The 17,656-nt window shown below is 36.0% G+C and overlaps 1 protein-coding gene across 9 annotated transcripts in view; it reads left to right on the plus strand.

Annotated features, from left to right (window-relative positions):
* Nucleotides 1–17,656, plus strand: part of LOC134536834 (kalirin) — a 402,054-nt gene that overhangs the window by 352,420 nt on the left and 31,978 nt on the right. For all 9 annotated transcript variants that reach the window (XM_063376828.1, XM_063376829.1, XM_063376830.1 and 6 more), the window contains 3 exons: nt 2,611–2,838; nt 4,161–4,352; nt 8,202–8,425. In XM_063376828.1, the coding sequence (XP_063232898.1) occupies nt 2,611–2,838; nt 4,161–4,352; nt 8,202–8,425 (644 nt within the window). The remainder of the gene's footprint in view (nt 1–2,610; nt 2,839–4,160; nt 4,353–8,201; nt 8,426–17,656) is intronic.

Genomic DNA, 17,656 nt, shown 5'->3' on the forward strand with positions numbered 1-17,656 from the left:
TGCACAATCCAATCAAAAAGATTTTTGTCAAGGTCACTATCGATACATTTGCTATATCTTTTCCTCTTCTGGTGCAGTTTTGCAGCATTTTCTTCAATTTTTGCTCTGTCTTTTACTATTGTGGACAGAGTTGTAGGTGCAATATTAAAGCGTTTTGCAACATCACACTTTTTCTTGCAGTTGTCAACAGCTGTAAGAATCTCTAGTTTTTTGCAATGCTGATACCCACACGCTTTTGGGTACTCATAACTTCTACGGGTAGGCCTACCTACATATGCTGCCCTAATACACTTAATATTAAAAATATAAACAGGTTATCCACGTCGTAATATCGCGTCGCCATTAAACATGCTTCACGAAACGTCACAAAATGTTCACTAGCGTCGGAAACATGCCACTAGATCTGTTAAATAAATGTTGTATACCTATTACATTTGTGTACGATTGCGAAAGATGTCAATCTGAAATGATGTTTACAAACAAATTATAGGTTAGGTCATCGTAACAGAAAACAAACGGTAACAAAAACGCGTTAGTAGTCGTTGGCCATCGTATAATCCACGTTTTATGTACTTAGCCAGATATGGCCGCCATCGGCCAATATCCATTGCTACAAATTCAAACGCGAAAATACGCATTTTGTAGGATAAATATTATAATCGAATCGTTAAGTTAAGCGTTTTTTATTTATAACTGTTGATTATTATGCATAAATGTTATGTTGTTACACCAATCACACAAAAAATGGACATTTTTTTTTATACAAATGAATTTTCTATCCGCACGGTTACCAGCACTGCAACTGCCATTTTACTCAACCAAATAAAGAAAACGTCTGTAAACAATTTCCACAAGACCTGTCGTTAAACAAATCTATAGAATTGTGAATGAAATGAGAATATGTTTAATATTTTGTGTATTAATATCGGCAAAAGATACGTATTAACGAGAAATTACCGTCCAGGGCTTTGAAAAACGTACGTTATATATTTATTATGCCTATTAATTTGCATGGCATTTCAAGAGACCGGCGGCTTTATACGTTATACTGGATTGTACGTTAACAAGAGGGTCGTACTAGAGAGAATTTGCTGTATACAATCGGGAAATTACCCGCCGCAAATATATTTTGGCAGTATATACATATTGATCCAAATAGTGGGCCAAACGTTTCTGGCAAAAATCTTCGACTTTTCCACTCGAAGTTCATTTTTGTCGAAGCCAAAGTCGAAGGAAAAAAATATCTTCGATTCGACTTCGATTACTCGAAGCTTCGCACACCCCTAATATATAATGATGAATTCATATCTTTCATTAATATAATGCAATTATTTACACATTATGTATTTAAGTTTAATCTGACATTGTGCTGGTATGATAGATTGAATTTATATAGTTTAAAACTAATTTATGTTATTTGTAATAATTGTTACTTAATGGGAAAATATTTTTACCTGGAGTATCGAAAGTATCGATCTGAAAAAACAATGCAGAATCGAGTATCGAAAGTGTGGTATCGTCCCACCTCTACCAAGAATGCAAAATTCTTTTATTATTAGGAAGTACTTTCTCATTGAAAATTATTTTTGAGGAATAATTATTTTACTGTGTGTGTAAGTGAAAACATCTAACTTTATTTTCAAACCTGTAGATTTTTTTTTATAACCACAATGTTGATAAGATGTTAAGCCTTATTTAGTCATTCCTTTGAATTAAATATATTGTGGATATGATTTTCCCTGGTGAAGAGTGTAGATAAGCCATACAGCGGCATCCTAAGTGACAATTTTTTATTATTTCCATTTAGACAAAGAATGCACAATTATAGATTTTCTGAGATTTATACGACTATGTAGCCGCGAGGCTACTGATTATTCGGGAGAGGCAGGTAGGCTATGCTAAAATAAACGATAGGTCTACTGTTGCACGCTATTTATTTGCGCCGTAGAGTGCGCTAGCAAATTTACATCTGTGTACGATGCACAACAGCCTACTCGTGCTAAGAGGCAGACTCTCTCAGACTGTCTCTTCTTTCCTCCTCGCCAGCCTGCTAGCCCGCTCGGAGGAGGGGTGATAATCCCCTTGGCATCCGGGCTAACGGGACTCCTGGAGGGTGCGATGATTCTGGCCCAGGGGTGTACAAACACCGACGGGACAGCCGGTGCTGATAGCAGCATGGTTGGCGTAGCTCGGTAGATGTCTTCGCGATATACCGCCACAGACTATTAAAAATGGTATCAGCAGTTGTAGTTATTCCTTAAAATGAATTGAATTCATTGCAGGTTGAACTGATTTGTCTGCAACCATTGTTTATCACCTTAAGTAATTTCTTTTAACTCACAATAATGTGCTATAACTAGAAAAAAAAGTTTGAATCTAAATTGCATGTGTTTAGGTTTCTCTTTTCCCCGTAACTACACTTTTGATCGTCTTGATTGGCATAAGGAACAGGTGTGTTGGGGGAAATGTTTGTCTCAGGATGATTGTATGTTACTTGACATGATGGTTTTGTGTGACGGGTGTAGCTCGTCGTGAGGGACCAAATGTGACGTGAGCCAGTGATGTATTGCTGGACATCGAGGGACGGACGTGTGTGTGTGCGCGTGGCAGGAACTGCGCCAGAAGCTGGGCCACAAGCTGCAGCTGTGCGACCTGCTCATCAAGCCGGTCCAGAGGATAATGAAGTACCAGCTGCTGCTGCGAGACGTCTACAAGTACACGGAGCGAGCCGGCCTCGTCGCGGAGACGGAGGCACTGCAGCAGGCCATGCACGTGATGCACGTCGTGCCCAAGTCCGCCAACGACATGATGGACGTGGGACGCCTGCAGGGCTTCGACGTAAGTCATGTCCCGCTAATCTGGATCGCCCATTTGCATCTACAAGCGTACTAGTACGCAGCTGTTTTTCGTGCCGATAACACCATAGGCGTACCGGTACGCAAAATGGCTAATCTGCCCGAAAAACTTGAAAAAAATCCCTTTAGAATGAAAATAACCCCTCAGTAGCTAGTATTGTTATAACAAAGGTATATTATCGTGAAACTTAAAACTATTTTTAAAATTTTATTTAAGGAATGAAAATATAATGAAAATAGAAAATAACTTTAATAATAGTAATATACAAAAAAAAGTGTATGGATTCCATGGTATGTCTAACATTAAAGTGAGTGGATGCAAATGGGTTAAAGGAATTTGCACTAAAATGCAGGTAATAAAGTTTAAAAATTTGATTTCTTTTAACACTCTGATATTAGCTTCACCTTAACTAACGAACTATGTAAACAAATCTTGTAAGTAGATTTTATATTTATCTTCTTCTAATTGTAATATCGATTTGAAACTTTGCAAGTATTTGTAATCACGATGACACTAAAATAATTTGGTACCATCGATCCGATGATGGAGCCAGGAGGTGGATAATGGAACTTCCAACTCTTAAAAGCGTTACTATTCGACACAGATTGAGATGAAATGCTTTGTAAGGTCTATGTCGGCTCATAAATATTAATTTTTTTGTGCATTAATCCACAGTATTTCCTTTGTAATAGTGACGGTGCTGCTGTGGTTCAGAACGTACAAAATTAGATTTTTTTTTACTGTATAGAGGTTGGCCGATATCTTCCCCGTTACACCCGGTTAGTATTTTTTTTCGGTTTGGAATGACCATGTGGTGTGAGAGTCATTACACTCGGTTCTACAGGAATGTGCACGAGAGCTGTGTGGTAGCTTTGAATATATATACTGTATAGAAGTCGCGAGTGGATAGGATTTACTCTACGTTTTTCAGAAGCGTATGGTGAGCAGCTTGGGAACTTCACCGCTGCAGTGCGCTGCCGTAACGCCCTGTATCGTCTTAGTTGTTATTTACACGTTAGAGCGCAGCCCTGTCGCCCGCTGTCATTCCCCCCCCCCCCCCCCCCCCCCCCCACCCATCATTCACTGCAGCTCGAGGTCGTTCAATGGGAGGGGGAAGGGGTGTTTGAAGAGTTCGCCACTTCTCCGCTAGGGACCACCACAAGTTGACTCCCTAGAGATGGTGGTGATTGCGGCGGTGAATTAACCAACTACCTCAAACCTGTATTAGAAATTTTAACCGGGGCTGGCGACTTCTATACAGTATATATATTGAAAGGTGGTACGAGCTCTGTGCGTGTCGGCAGGGCAAGATCACAGCGCAGGGCAAGCTACTGCTTCACGGGCTGCTGGTCTGCTGCGACAGCAATTCCTCGTTCAGCCTCAAGTGCAGGGAGCTGCAGGTGTTCCTGTTCGAGCAGAACATCATCTTCAGCGACGTGGTCGGCAAGAAGACGCAGTTCACCAACCCCCGCTACAACTACCGGGCCCACATACAGGTGTGAACTCATTCCAATTTCGGTCCGGGCAGGCCCGCTTTCCCTTTCCACTGCAGGCATGGGTCCTTGCCCCTAGACCAGTGATAGCCCAACACTTGGTCCACTTAGGCTTGGTATAGTGGCCTGCTATATCAACTCAATACAGTATCACTACTATCCCTGCTAAAAATATTTCAGTCAAACAAGATAATACATTCTTGCGAGTAGTGGTCTTACAGGAGAGGTCATGGTAGCAATGGCTTATGGGGACCCTCTTAATAACATCAGTGATTAAAAATGTAATGAGTCCTCCATCATCGGACAGGTTACGTTCCCGGAAATTGTTAAACAAAAGGTCTCTTAATTAAGTCACATTTCCCCCATAAGGAACAATGGTATGTTCTCGGGTTACGTTCCTAGTCCTAACACGGCCCGTGACATTCCACACGGAATGACATGTCGAAGCACAGCCAAATTTCAAGAGCTAGGGTGAAAGAATACCAGGAAAGGCTGATTTACACACACCAAGGTCGTGACAGTGCTGTGGTTGGCCCCTAACCTCACCAACCAGGATCTCATATTGATTTCTATTCACAGTGGACAGTGGTACACATTCATTGTCTGGCAACTTCACTCGGAGATAAGTATCCATCAGTTGCACTGCTGTGAAACGTGGAAATACAGTAGAGCTTCATTATAAAGAACACGAAGGGACCAAAATTATGGCAGTTTGTTATAATGAAGTTCTTTATACCGAAATCACAATGATTGCCTGTTTTGGGGTTTTGAACATAACTCGATCTTGTTAAAAAACAAAGTAGAAAATCTAATACCAATATGAGTGGTTCAAGCATCAATTACTTTAACAGCTATACTTTGGAATCAAGATACATACTACATACATACTAGTATGTATATGTACAATACAGAAATACGTAGGTAAGTTGTTTGCCAAAGCAGTAAGCCTACCTTTGGAATCAAGACAAGCTGTTTGCAAAAATGCTGTAATAAATAAAAAATTAAAAATTTAAAAGTTAGGAATTTTTTTTTTTACATTTTATTGTCTTCCAAACTGGATCGATGGGTGAGAATTGTGGATAATGTTGATTTGGAGATACCTAACTTTTTAGCCACATCAGTCTTTTTATTTTCTTTATCTACTGCTTTTAACATTTCAAGTCGTTTCCTAGAAGACATGTTCAGTAGTACGGTTTTTTAAACTATAAAAACAAATGCACCCTACACATGTAAAAATAAGTTATACATGCAGTATAGCCACGTTTCTGGGAAGCCTACAACTCACATAGTTTCGGTTCCCTGCAAGAATTTGCGAAGATTTCCGAAGTTTTGCGTTTTGGTATTAACGCCGCTTCAGCCGCTAAATCAGAAGATCAAGCATGTTGTGACTAACCTAACACAACCCTTCGATTTTTTTAATTTCAATTTTTGAGAGAAATCCGAAGTTGCACGAACGTGCTAGGGAACCGAAACTATGTGAGTTGTAGGCTACCGCACGTTTCTCAAACAATAAACAAGAAAACGACCAGAGATGTGTGTGTAGCAATACTTTATGATGTAGCACTTCACATCGGTTAAACACGTCGTGCGAGCATAGAACAAAGAGTAATGTCAGCGAACACCACAATGCAGCGCTTTAGTCGCTACACCAGTTTTGTGCATTAATTTCAACACTATTCCATTGCAGTCATCTATGGCGCGTATCAAAATAAATAAGATGGCAGTTTGTGGGTGAATGGCGACGATTTTATCCGTTTGTCGTTTACCGTGCCGGGCAGAAAAGTGTTCGTTCAAATGAATATTTATAGAATATTTAAAAAATTTGAACGAGAAAATTCGTACTAGTGAAATTTTTTTACGTTATGTTATATGGACGTCTGACGGGACCAAAGGCATAGTTCGTAGTAATGAATTGTTCGCTCTAATGAAGTTCGTTAAAACGGTGTTTTACTGTATCCGGAAGTCACAGTATGGTGATGGTGACAGCAGATTCCTAGAATATTTTCAACCTTGTCTGTAGATCCACGAGCCGGCCACAGCACTGTCACGACATTTGTGTGTGTAAATCAGTCTGAAGTAGAGAGCGCTTGTGACATGGCTGTTTCCCCATGTGGTACAGGGGCGGTTAGTCAATTTTTTTGGTGGGGGGCGGATGAACTAACAGCAATCCATTCTTCCTGTACTAGAGGCTGATTATTATGTATTTTTTTCATCTCTATAGCTATGTAATCACACCGTGAACACACAGAGCCTGTATAATGAAGAACAAATTGGTAGCTAAAAAACTGTTCGGACTAAATGACTTGTGTACATGGCACTGCCCAACAAGTCTTAACGATCTGCACAGATTCCCTAGTCATAACGAGGTGCATGGATTGGTGGAAGAGGTGATTTGCCTGTCATTTTCTTTGCCAAGTGCAACTTAAATATTAGCGCCGTGTCTTACCCTCCCTTTTTACGGGTGTGGGAGAAAATGTACGCAACATTCCAAAACAGTTATGTCTCCTTTGATAACCATTAATCATGTGTGTGAGCAGTGCAGCAATTGGATATGAGTTAATGTACAGACTTCATGTAGTATCAACCCCGCCCATTTGCAAGTTGTGATGTAGAAATGTCCGCAGTAACGAAATTTGGCATCTGTTAACTAACTAAAGGCAACAAAATGTAGTGCCCATCATAACAAACATATACGTAATCGAGGTCCTACTGTAAATGGAGGTGTATATAAAAGACTTTTCAGGATGTTCAAGATGCCAGAAATGTATTGAAATAACATTACTTTGAAAAATTTCAGACTCAGTATTTAACCGGGAGGAATTATATACCTACTACCCAATCCCTCCCCATTCCCTCAGATTTTTGCAATATTTCAACTTTGTATACTTTAGTTTCTCAGTTTCTATTTATGAACGCTGTGATTTTACAGATTTAATGCTGATTTGATGTAGCTAATGTTCTATCACAAAACAAAACAGGTTAGCAATAAAAATAATGAATAAAGCTGGGGAGTTTGTCACTAAAAATAGGATACAAGATGCAAATAGGCCTCCTGTACTTTCAGATGTCCGTGATTGAACCTTGCTGTTTAAAGGTTGGCCACCCCTGAATTAGGTCATGGCTGATCTCTGTTCCAATAGTCCTGATCTGTGTTGGGAGTCCTTGCTGTCAATAAGGCATTAACCCCAATTCAAACATATTAAAGAAACTCCATATGTGTGTCTGCCGACAACCCACAGACACTCTGGGAGAGTGATGCTTCATGAATATTTTAAACATGTGATTTGATATTTGCTTCACATCGAAAAACTAGTATTCATACAGGCCTAGTGGTTATTTTTTGTATAGCAACTCAGTGGGTGGAGCTTCGTGAATACAAAGTCGAATTGAATTTTAAAATAAATAAATTTTTGCTTCTGGTTTTGAAACAAAATTTGTTAATATCATGGTAGTGTTGTTTTATTATGTTAAGGTAAGAGTTTGTTTTGTGGTTTGTGTAATTTATGTGTGATTAGGAGATTAAAAAATGTTTTTATAAGTACAAACTACATTTTTGGTGCTTTTTAAGATGAGTCGTTATGAAAGTTCAAGATTTAACTGTGTGACACTTAAAGTCATCTTTAATCTTAAAATTAGCTCATAGCTTTTTTTGTTACTGATATCCATTTGAAGTGCTAGAAATAATATTTTGATTCAAAATTTTATTTGATGGAGAAATGTTTTTGTAAAAATTTTTTGATTTTTGGAATATTCACTCAGCTTCACCCACCCCTACTATGTGCTGTGTGTTCAACATTGTTATATTTGTATGTTTGTGATGTGTGAGTGTTTTTTTTTCTGGCCTGTGACCAGGTGAACAAGATGAGCCTGGAGGAGAACGCGGACGAGAATGACCCCTGTAAATTCTTGATCCGTTCGACGGATCCTCGTTCGCACAACGTTGGCTTCTTGTGTCAAGCTCCGTCGAAAGAAAGCCGTGACGAGTGGGTTTCGACAATACTCAAAATACTTCAGACTCAAAAAGACTTTCTGAAAGCTATTCAGTCGCCAATCGCTTATCAAAAGGCTAAAGAGGTGTAAGTATTCCGAACACACAACATCACCTGTGGCTGGCAATACAAGTGTTCAAGCAGTATAGTTCCAGTATTTTACACAAAACTTACAAACAGGTTGCAAACAATTTTCTTGTGGCAGTGAGGCAATGGTGTTAAGTGATATCTACGTCCTTTTCATTACGGCCAACACGAGACTTGAGACAGATTGTTATTTTCAGAATTTTCATAATTCCAAAGTGTGTGTGAATGCGAGGCACAAGTTTGAGAGAAATGTCAGCCATGTACCGGACAATAATTAATTAGTCATTGTGTGACTGTCAAATCGCTGCTCTATTTTATTATTGATGCGTAACTTTGGGGGGGAAAAAACAAATCAATAAATATCCCACAAAATTTGGGAACCTATTTTGTTTCCTAAGCATTCTGAATGTCGCTTTTATAAGAATATTGGTAGTACTCACATAGCTTACACTCTTGTAAAGTGCACTGTTAGACTCCATCCTCTTCACAATAATTTTTTTTTATCAAGTACTGTTACCTAGGTACTAGGTGTGAATGCCTTGCCGTCCACTTCCTCACATTTGCCAAAGAGCAGTTGTATTCAAATGACTGACGTAGTGACAACACGGGGGAAGTGGAAATGCTACATTTCATTTTTACGCAGACTGTAGTGTGTTATCTTTGCAAGATACTTGCCCTTGTTGCTTATTGTCTGGCTGTATCTGAAGAGTAATCACCCAGAGTCAAAACGGACAGTCTTGAAATTCTAGGTATGTGGGTTGTAGTTGACCTTGGTACAGTTGGACTCTTTGACTATTCTCATGTTAGTCAGTCACCTTTGCGCTAATGAATCCTAAATGTAGGCGGTGCCTGCGAGGCAGTTCAAGATATTTAGGACATCCACAATAGTACCTAGTAGATATATAAACACAGCTACCACTCAAGTCGAGAATTTCCTATGGCAGTACTAAAACTGGAAGCCAGAAATTTTGCTTGTGCATTTAAACTGAATTTTCTGCTAAGAGTAATGTTTTGTACAAAATTTAATTATAAGGTTTTTGAAATGAACAGAGTGTAGTTAGTATGGTTGCCTGCTTCAAGTGAAGGTAAGCAGAAACACTACAACTGTGACATGACTGTCCTTCATTGTAAAAAGAAACTTTGTGCATTCTACATTCATGTTGCTTAGTTAGGTGGATACCTGATCCAATTTTTTTTTTTACTTAATTGTAAGTTGTAACTTTAAAGGTAGTTTCATACTCTCTTTGAAGAAAATAATGTAGCAGTCAAATGTCCATTAGTTCCAATTCTCTAGGTAAAAAAAGACAATTTTGCATTGTCTCATATTCATGTAAAGTTAATAAGGCATTACTTTCCATAGCCTGCCTGGAAAACCAATCTGAAATGCTGCTCTGTCATGCCTAAAATTAGGGAGTGTGTTCATAATTTATTGTACTTGATGATACAGGTCTACATAGATAGCATAGCTCCATTGCTTTATTTTGTATTCCATTTTGTGCAAGCATAGTAATTATGGTTATGAGTAAGATTTTTTTTGTGTGCTGCATGCTATATTCACCTTGTTTATGACAGTTTGCGTAGTGAAGATTTTTTGGTACATTTTCTTTCATCAGCTCATGTGTTTGTGTTTGGTGTTTTTAACTGTGCTATCTTCCTTGCTTTCATGCATGCACATACACATGCTGATGGTTTTTTGAGTTTGCCAAAAAAAAATATCTAGGGTATCACGTTTATTTCAAATTTGATTGGGTCAGTTTCAATTCATTTCTATTATTCTGTTCATTTCCAGTTATATATAAGATTACCACAATGTGCACTTTCATACCTTTTTACACGTATTTTTCGGTGTTCCAGTGTTTTATTTTTGGCTACAATTTATATTTTTAATTTTCGGCAAATCATATTTTTTTTCTGTTTCAGTTAAAATATTAGGAATGGGTTTGGCTAATTACGATTAAGTAATGAAAAAAATTTATTTTGAAAACATGATAACTTGAGTTTAATTTATGTGCAAATTGCTGTTTATTACTGTGTAGCCTATACATGATAAATTGGGATGAGTTTAGTTTGAAGGTTTATTCTGACAATGTTAGGACACTTGGTCTAAATTAATTTTTTTTATTCATCTGGGTTTGATTACCGGTGTTTTATTGTAGTTTGTGTAACAGCATTTTACACAGTTTTGAAAATAATTATTTTGCTTGAATATCTCAACACAAATAGTAATTACAGGAATGTATAGTTTGCATCTCTTAATTTTGGAGAGAGATGATGGACATGGATTAAATACTTTTTAATCACATATTTATTTGTTAACCTGTGGTCTCTCAAATTCCGGAAAAGGTTTTTGGTTTCATCATCAACTCATCACCATTTCATTAATTAAATTATAAAGGGAAAAATAATGTTTATAATTTGGCCTTTATTGTTCTAAGGAGAGAACTGGTAAAAGTATGTTCATTAATATCCTGGATTTAAGTCCCTAAATTTATTTGTCTCAAACAGTTATTTTCTTTAATACTAGCTAAAGTTCAGTTTATATTTTTCACTTAAATGTCATCTTCAGTAATGACAAAATCAGATCTCTCGAACTAGTAATTACACACATAAATACATTTTCACTCATCTCAGTTTTTCTAACAAAATTATTACCGTATTTACTCGTGTATAGCGCGCCCTCGTGTATAGCGCGCACCACGATTTTTGCAACTAATTCCAAAGAAAAAAAAATTGAAATTTTTTTTCCCCCATAAATAAATTTTACTAACATTTTGTGGTACCTGATTATTTAAATTGATGTGTGGTGATGCGTCAGGAAAATACATAAACTCTGCTGTCTAAACGGAAGATAATGAAGCGCTATATCGTCACAACTGGTACGTGGAAGGAAGGAAGGGAGGGAGGCGTGCCGCGCTACGTTGCTAAGCTGGCGCGGAGAACTTGATGACTCACCGGTGAGGAATGGAGGAAGCGAAGAAGTTGCCGAGGGGGGGGGGGGGGGAACTGGTGACAACATTCTCTCTTTCTCTCTCTCTCTTTTTACTAGCTTCTGAGCTGGCTTTCTGTAAAGGGGGGAGGTCTAAAAATAAACAAGAGACCATGATGTGCGAGCTTGCGCGCGCGCGTGTGCGTTTGTGTGTGTGTGTGTGTGTGTGTGTGTGTGAAACAGAGGCCTTGTTGCTTGTGCGTATGTGTGGGGGCTGGCCAGAAACGTCACCCGTCACCCGGCAGTTAACGACTTCCACTCCTCCCCGCCTCCCCCCCCCAAAAATTTTTTTTCCTGTGTATAGCGCGCATCCTTATTTTTTTCCTTTACTTGAGGGGAAAAAAGGGCGCGCTATACACGAGTATATACGGTACCTAACTTCTTGTGCACAACATTTGAATTCTAGGCTGCAAATCAAAAATTGCATGAATGTAAACAAAACAGTTGCAGCATCAAATCAATATACTAATCAAATGTATTGAATGGGCTCTGTTTGGTATCATTTGTGTGCAATTTTTTAGTGGATATGTATGAAGTAGAACTATGATAGGTTCTGTATTTTTAAAATGAAAAATCAATTTGATTTCTTTTTATACCTTCTTTAATGTTATTAATTCTTTGGATTGAAATGTAGTACTTTGTACACAGCATTAATATGGGCTTATCCCTATCATATTTTAATCCATAATATTGATAATGAATATGTATGGACCAATATGTACTACAATACTATAACTTTTAAGAAATGATTACGTGCTTTGAATTGTTACTGGATACTCATTTAAAGCTGTGTAGTTTATTTGATAACAGGATGGGATGCTAGCAAGCAAATCAGTTTTGATATCAAATTACGTGATGATACTTCAAAAAGGGAACATTTAAAAATCAAATTTACACGTTAAACAACACAGTATTCTGAAAGTCAAATAATAAATTTTCTCAGACAACATGTAAATTATAACTGAGCAATTAAATCATAATATCAGGATAATGAAATATCTTAGTACGAGGAAAAGTTATAACATTTTTTGGTTGCTTGACAAAGTATGGTTAAGATTCTGTAAAGAACTCTCTCAGATGAACTTTTTTCTCTAGTCCCTTAAAATTTAAAGTATTAAAAATGACAACTCTAGGTTTAATTATTTTTTTAAGTAGGAACATGTAGGTACCTGCAGGCATAAACTGTATAATGCTATCTTCATCCGGTCTTGATATCTAGGTGCACATTTTTGTGTGTTTTTGTAAGAATTTGGTTTAATGTATAGAGCTTAGTCTGGAAAGTGTCTAGGTCTATAGGTCTTTTTCTACTCATGTCTTCCATTAGGCATAATGTTAGCTTTTGTAAGTACTGGCAAATGAGATGAACCAGTTAGGAAGTTGGATATCACTACATGAGGATCTGTTCCATTTGAAATTGATCATTATTTTTATACCGTATTGGCCCGAATATAAGGCGACCCCGAATATAAGGCGACCTGCAGTTTCAGGAGGCCAAACAAATGTAAAAATAATTTTGGTAGAAATTAATGTGAAAATTCATTAGACATACATTTTGTGTTGATGAATCCTTTTTGCATTTATGTATAACAATTAAATTATATTTATCACATTACTTATTTAAAAAAAAGGTTTGAATGGCCTACCCTAAAAGTAAAAAAAAAAAAAATTAAAAATATTTATATTTTTAAGTATTACACTAGAAATTTTTTCGTATGTTTACTCTAATGAAGCTGCATAGTTGTCATCTTCAGAGCTGTTTATTTGTCTAGAGCTCGTTCCCCGCCGTTCCACTGATGTGTGATTGTTCATTTTTCACAGTTTACTGTATCTACGAATTTTAAATTTTTACAATGGCTATTAATCACTCTTAAAATACAGCATTTAACTTTCTGTTTCACTTAAGCTACGTATTACCACAGAAGAATGCGTATTACTATTTAATAGTGTGTTAAACGTAACAAAGTAAACAATGAATGCAGTTTGCCGGAACAAAACAAGTGGCTAGCTGCCATGATGAAAAATACGGCCATGAATAACATCGGTTACGTGACCGCGAATATTTGTCCATATTACTCTCTGACAGAGAGTCTCTGTCCTATTAATTTTAAAGAATAATCTATGATTATTAAGTTGTTTGAAAGGTTTTTACATATATAAAGAGTGGATTATTAAAATAGCTTTTGAAACAACTTACCAAATTCCTGTTAATATGGCGTCTTCGTGCGTGTTCGGCAATGTTCGTTTTACAACAAAGAAATAGTGTGGAAAGACAGTTGGCAGCCGTGAATTTCCAAACATTACATCCGAAATGATTGTAAACGTAAACAATCGTTCTGAAAATAGCTGTGATATTTTAGTACAAATATTTCCGTTAAAAATCTGAAGATAAATTACCGTAAATGTTAACACGCAATTGTAAACAAAGTACAAATATGAATTGTGTAATATAAGGTTGCCATTTTGAGATGCTTCAACATTCACATTTTTACTCAAGAACAAATATTTTAATTTTCAACTTTAAACAATTGTGAATTACCGCAATATTGGGTGGATTTATCGTTTTCCCCGTGTGAGGTAACTAAGTTATAGTTTATATAAAAAATCGTGAACATTTTGTTTCTACTGTATCTTTCAGCTTGGAGCTAATTTTTGCGGTCCTGACGTCTTGGGTGCGAAAATAAGGCGACTTCCAATTTTTGCATCTCTCGTTTATGTAAAAATGGTCGCCTTATATTCGGACCAATACGGTATTTTAATTTTTCTATTTATATAGTTGCTTGTTTTACTACAGCATTTAACATCTATTACAAAAAATTTAAGGGCATAGGTTTTTTAGAAAGTGTAATTGTAAATCAGAACCATAAATAGGAGGTTGCTAAGTTAGGGAGAATTAAAAATAAACTTTTGTTCACAGTGTTTCGAGAAACTAGATTGGGGTGTTGAAAAGTTTTGTCAGAATCATAGTGTGCAAACCATGTTACCTTGCTTTAAATGACATTTTAGATTTTGTTTCTCTGAATTCCAGAATTCAACTTTTATAGCTGTAATCCAGTATGAATCTTTTTTTCTTTCTTTGAATTGAAAATTGTTAAGCATTAATAATAAAAGGTTCAAATGCCCTTTAAAAATGATTGGGGAAAAAATTTAAAAAATGGTGTAGCAAGATAGTGTGTTTAAAAATATTAAAAATTTTCTGAGCATATCATGATCTTAATTTTTCATTAAATTATATGACAATTGTTTGATCATAAGAATTTTTTAACGTAAATGAAGTACAAATAAAGCATCACCTAATGTTTTTTTTTTGCTTTGAAAGAATCTGACATCGCAAAATAAGTTTTGCTAGTAGTGCATTTTCTGTTGGCTGTTGGTGGTAGTTCTGTGTGTGTCAGAATGGTAATCCCCAGCGCAAATTATTAATTATTGGACAAGCAATTAATAATTTGGCTTTGGATTGAAGCAGTGCTACTTCTTTAAAAAATGTGTGCTTTAGCTATTCCTAGAACAAAATCTGTTTTTCTTATTCATTTCATTAATTAGGTGGTTCTTGATATCCTTGCCAGGTACATATTTTGTTCAGCGTTTGTACATATCAAGCAGTGGAAAATTACTTTGATGGCGATAATGCTGAAGTGTTTCCTCTGCTGCTAAACTCTGCCTTTAACATGTACTTCCTGTTGCCGAATAATATGAGTTTTTAATCTCCGCAGGATGAGTATTGCTGTGGTCTATGCTTAGTATTGGGCCATTAGAGACTTTTGAATGCAAAACAAAAAAGTTTATGCATGTTGTTTTCACTGTGCATATTTAAATTGTTAAACAGGTTGCGAGAGGGTTTGTAATATACTCAAACCACTGAAAAATATACCTACCTGTTACACTCACACCTGATAAGTTAAACTTTTTAGTACAGTGGACCTTACATGATAACTTTCTGACTTCGTTTAGTATTTTTTAATATTTTTTTGAGCTTAACATCTTTTAAAAATTCATTAGAGGGTAACACAGTAACACGGGAAAGTATGGGCCATGAGATTTGACAAGATTATACGGTGAATTGCTATAAAATTGAAATAACACCGAAAATAATGTCAATGAACCTTATAGCACTGAAATTCAAGTTAACCTACCACAAAGAACCAAGTGCAACTAAAATCATGAATTTAATCAGCATTTAAAACAAAACTTTTAACTCTGATGACAAATTGATAATCTTTTAAAAATAAAATTAAAGTAATTTTATTTAGCATGACATTTGTACCACAATTTAATAAAGTTTTGCTTTTTTAATCTTGTAACTGTTATTAGTTAACTCATTTTTACATTACTACCTTAGAATATTTTTCAAACACAAAAATACTTAACAGATTTTTTTTTTGTTTCGAAAAGTGGAACATGCTTGTTATAAATCATCAAATTGAAAAAAATGCATGCATCGGTCAAAATGACACTTGTTTTGTAGAAATTAGTATTGTGAAACATTCAAGTATTATATTTGTTCAGTAATGTGCTATCTTTTTTAATAATTAAACTTTGTAAAAAATAAAAACAAAAAATGCCTTAATCTGCTGTTTTAAAAATGAAATTTGCCTGGAAATAAAATCATATAAACTTCCCCTTATCCATGGGCTATTGTAACAAATAATTCTAGAATTTACCTCCAGTAATTTTGGGATCCATGGGCAACCAAAATCAGAATGAATGGACCAAGATTCAAACCTGGTTACCTAAGTTTTTAATTTCACATTAGCTTTGTGCTCACTGCTGGTTGGTCTTAATTTTCTGAGCATGCTCTAAAGTTCAGGTAGTAATTGATTATTTTTATTTATTTATTTATTTTTTGGACTATATAGGCAGCGTTGTATTCATTTCACGTCAAAAGTATGTTATCGTATTTTCTCTTGTATGTTGCTAAGCTGCATTTTTATTTATTTCGCACTGGTCAACATTGCTCTTACTCCCCTAGTGTGTTTTATTTAACGGTACCCTTACAAACATTTGTTCTTATGCCTGTGACTTGCATAGCAACTTACTTCCTCAGCTATTGCCCAATACCAAGGTTGCTAGTCATGTACAGTAAGATAAGGGATTATAAAAATCAATAAACAAATTTTAAATGTCTGTGTTTTTCAAATTATTATATATTAAATTTTTTTTTATTTAGCAAAAAAGGTGCCTGACCAAAAATTAATTGTAAATTTTTTTTCGGTAGGAAAAGTTTTAATAATACCACTGCCAGGTGGTGATTTTGACTTGAAATTCAAACAAGTTCTAGATAGTAACCCCAGTTATTGTTTAATCTTTTTATTTTATTGTAATATCTGAAATGGTACGGAAGATAAGATTGTCTACCAAAAATTGATTCCTGTAAAGCATTTTTACACAGCGTTTAAACTTAACTGTATGTGTGCATATTTTAAAATATGTATTGTCTTTTATTTTTTTTCCATGATACAAAAACACTGGTACAATTAAAAAATTTATTATTTATATAATTCAAAGCATATATATTCCTGATATTCTCTTTTTAAATTTCATGTAAACAATGTTGCAGGCACAGACAGCTAGTAATAAATAAGAGTGATTGAGGACGTTATTTGTTAGTTTTTATAGTTATAGAATGTCTAATTGACATTTCCTTGTTGAGGAAGAGGAAATATAGGAGTTTTTTGTGTCCCTGTTTATTGAATTTTGTAACAATATTTAGCTTGCACCTAATTAACAGATTCAAAAATCCGCAGTGTTGTAGACTAGGAAGACTGTACTTTTCTCTCTTATTGCACCGTGCAAGTCTTAATCAGTTAACACTAACACTACCGGGTTTATTTACACTCGTCGCCAACCTTGATTTCTTTTAATTCAGAGTTCCAAAGTTAGAATAACTCTGTATCATCCCTAACTCAGAGCCGAGCTGAACTTGCAAAGAGCTCTCACTCACTCACACTTGCTCACTCTTGCTCACTCTCGTTCACTCTCGTTGACTCTGGGCATCAAAGAGAGCACTATTTCACTGTTTGAACTCCAAGGGGAGTTTGCGTCAGTGTCCATTTGCTTACACACTCGCCTTCATTTTTTGAGCCATCTTGGTTTTTAAAGCAGATGGGTTTGTAAATTATTACAATATTTAGGCCGCTCCTGGTGAGTGAATCTTTTCTGTAACTCATGTCTGCAACTAGATTTTTAAATTTTTTTTAGGGCACCAAACTTAATTCTTATTCACACACATGTTTTGATTTCTTCCGTCA

The sequence above is a fragment of the Bacillus rossius genome, chromosome 11 (genome assembly GCF_032445375.1).
Source record: "Bacillus rossius redtenbacheri isolate Brsri chromosome 11, Brsri_v3, whole genome shotgun sequence".
In the NCBI taxonomy this organism is placed as follows: Eukaryota; Metazoa; Arthropoda; class Insecta; order Phasmatodea; family Bacillidae; genus Bacillus; species Bacillus rossius.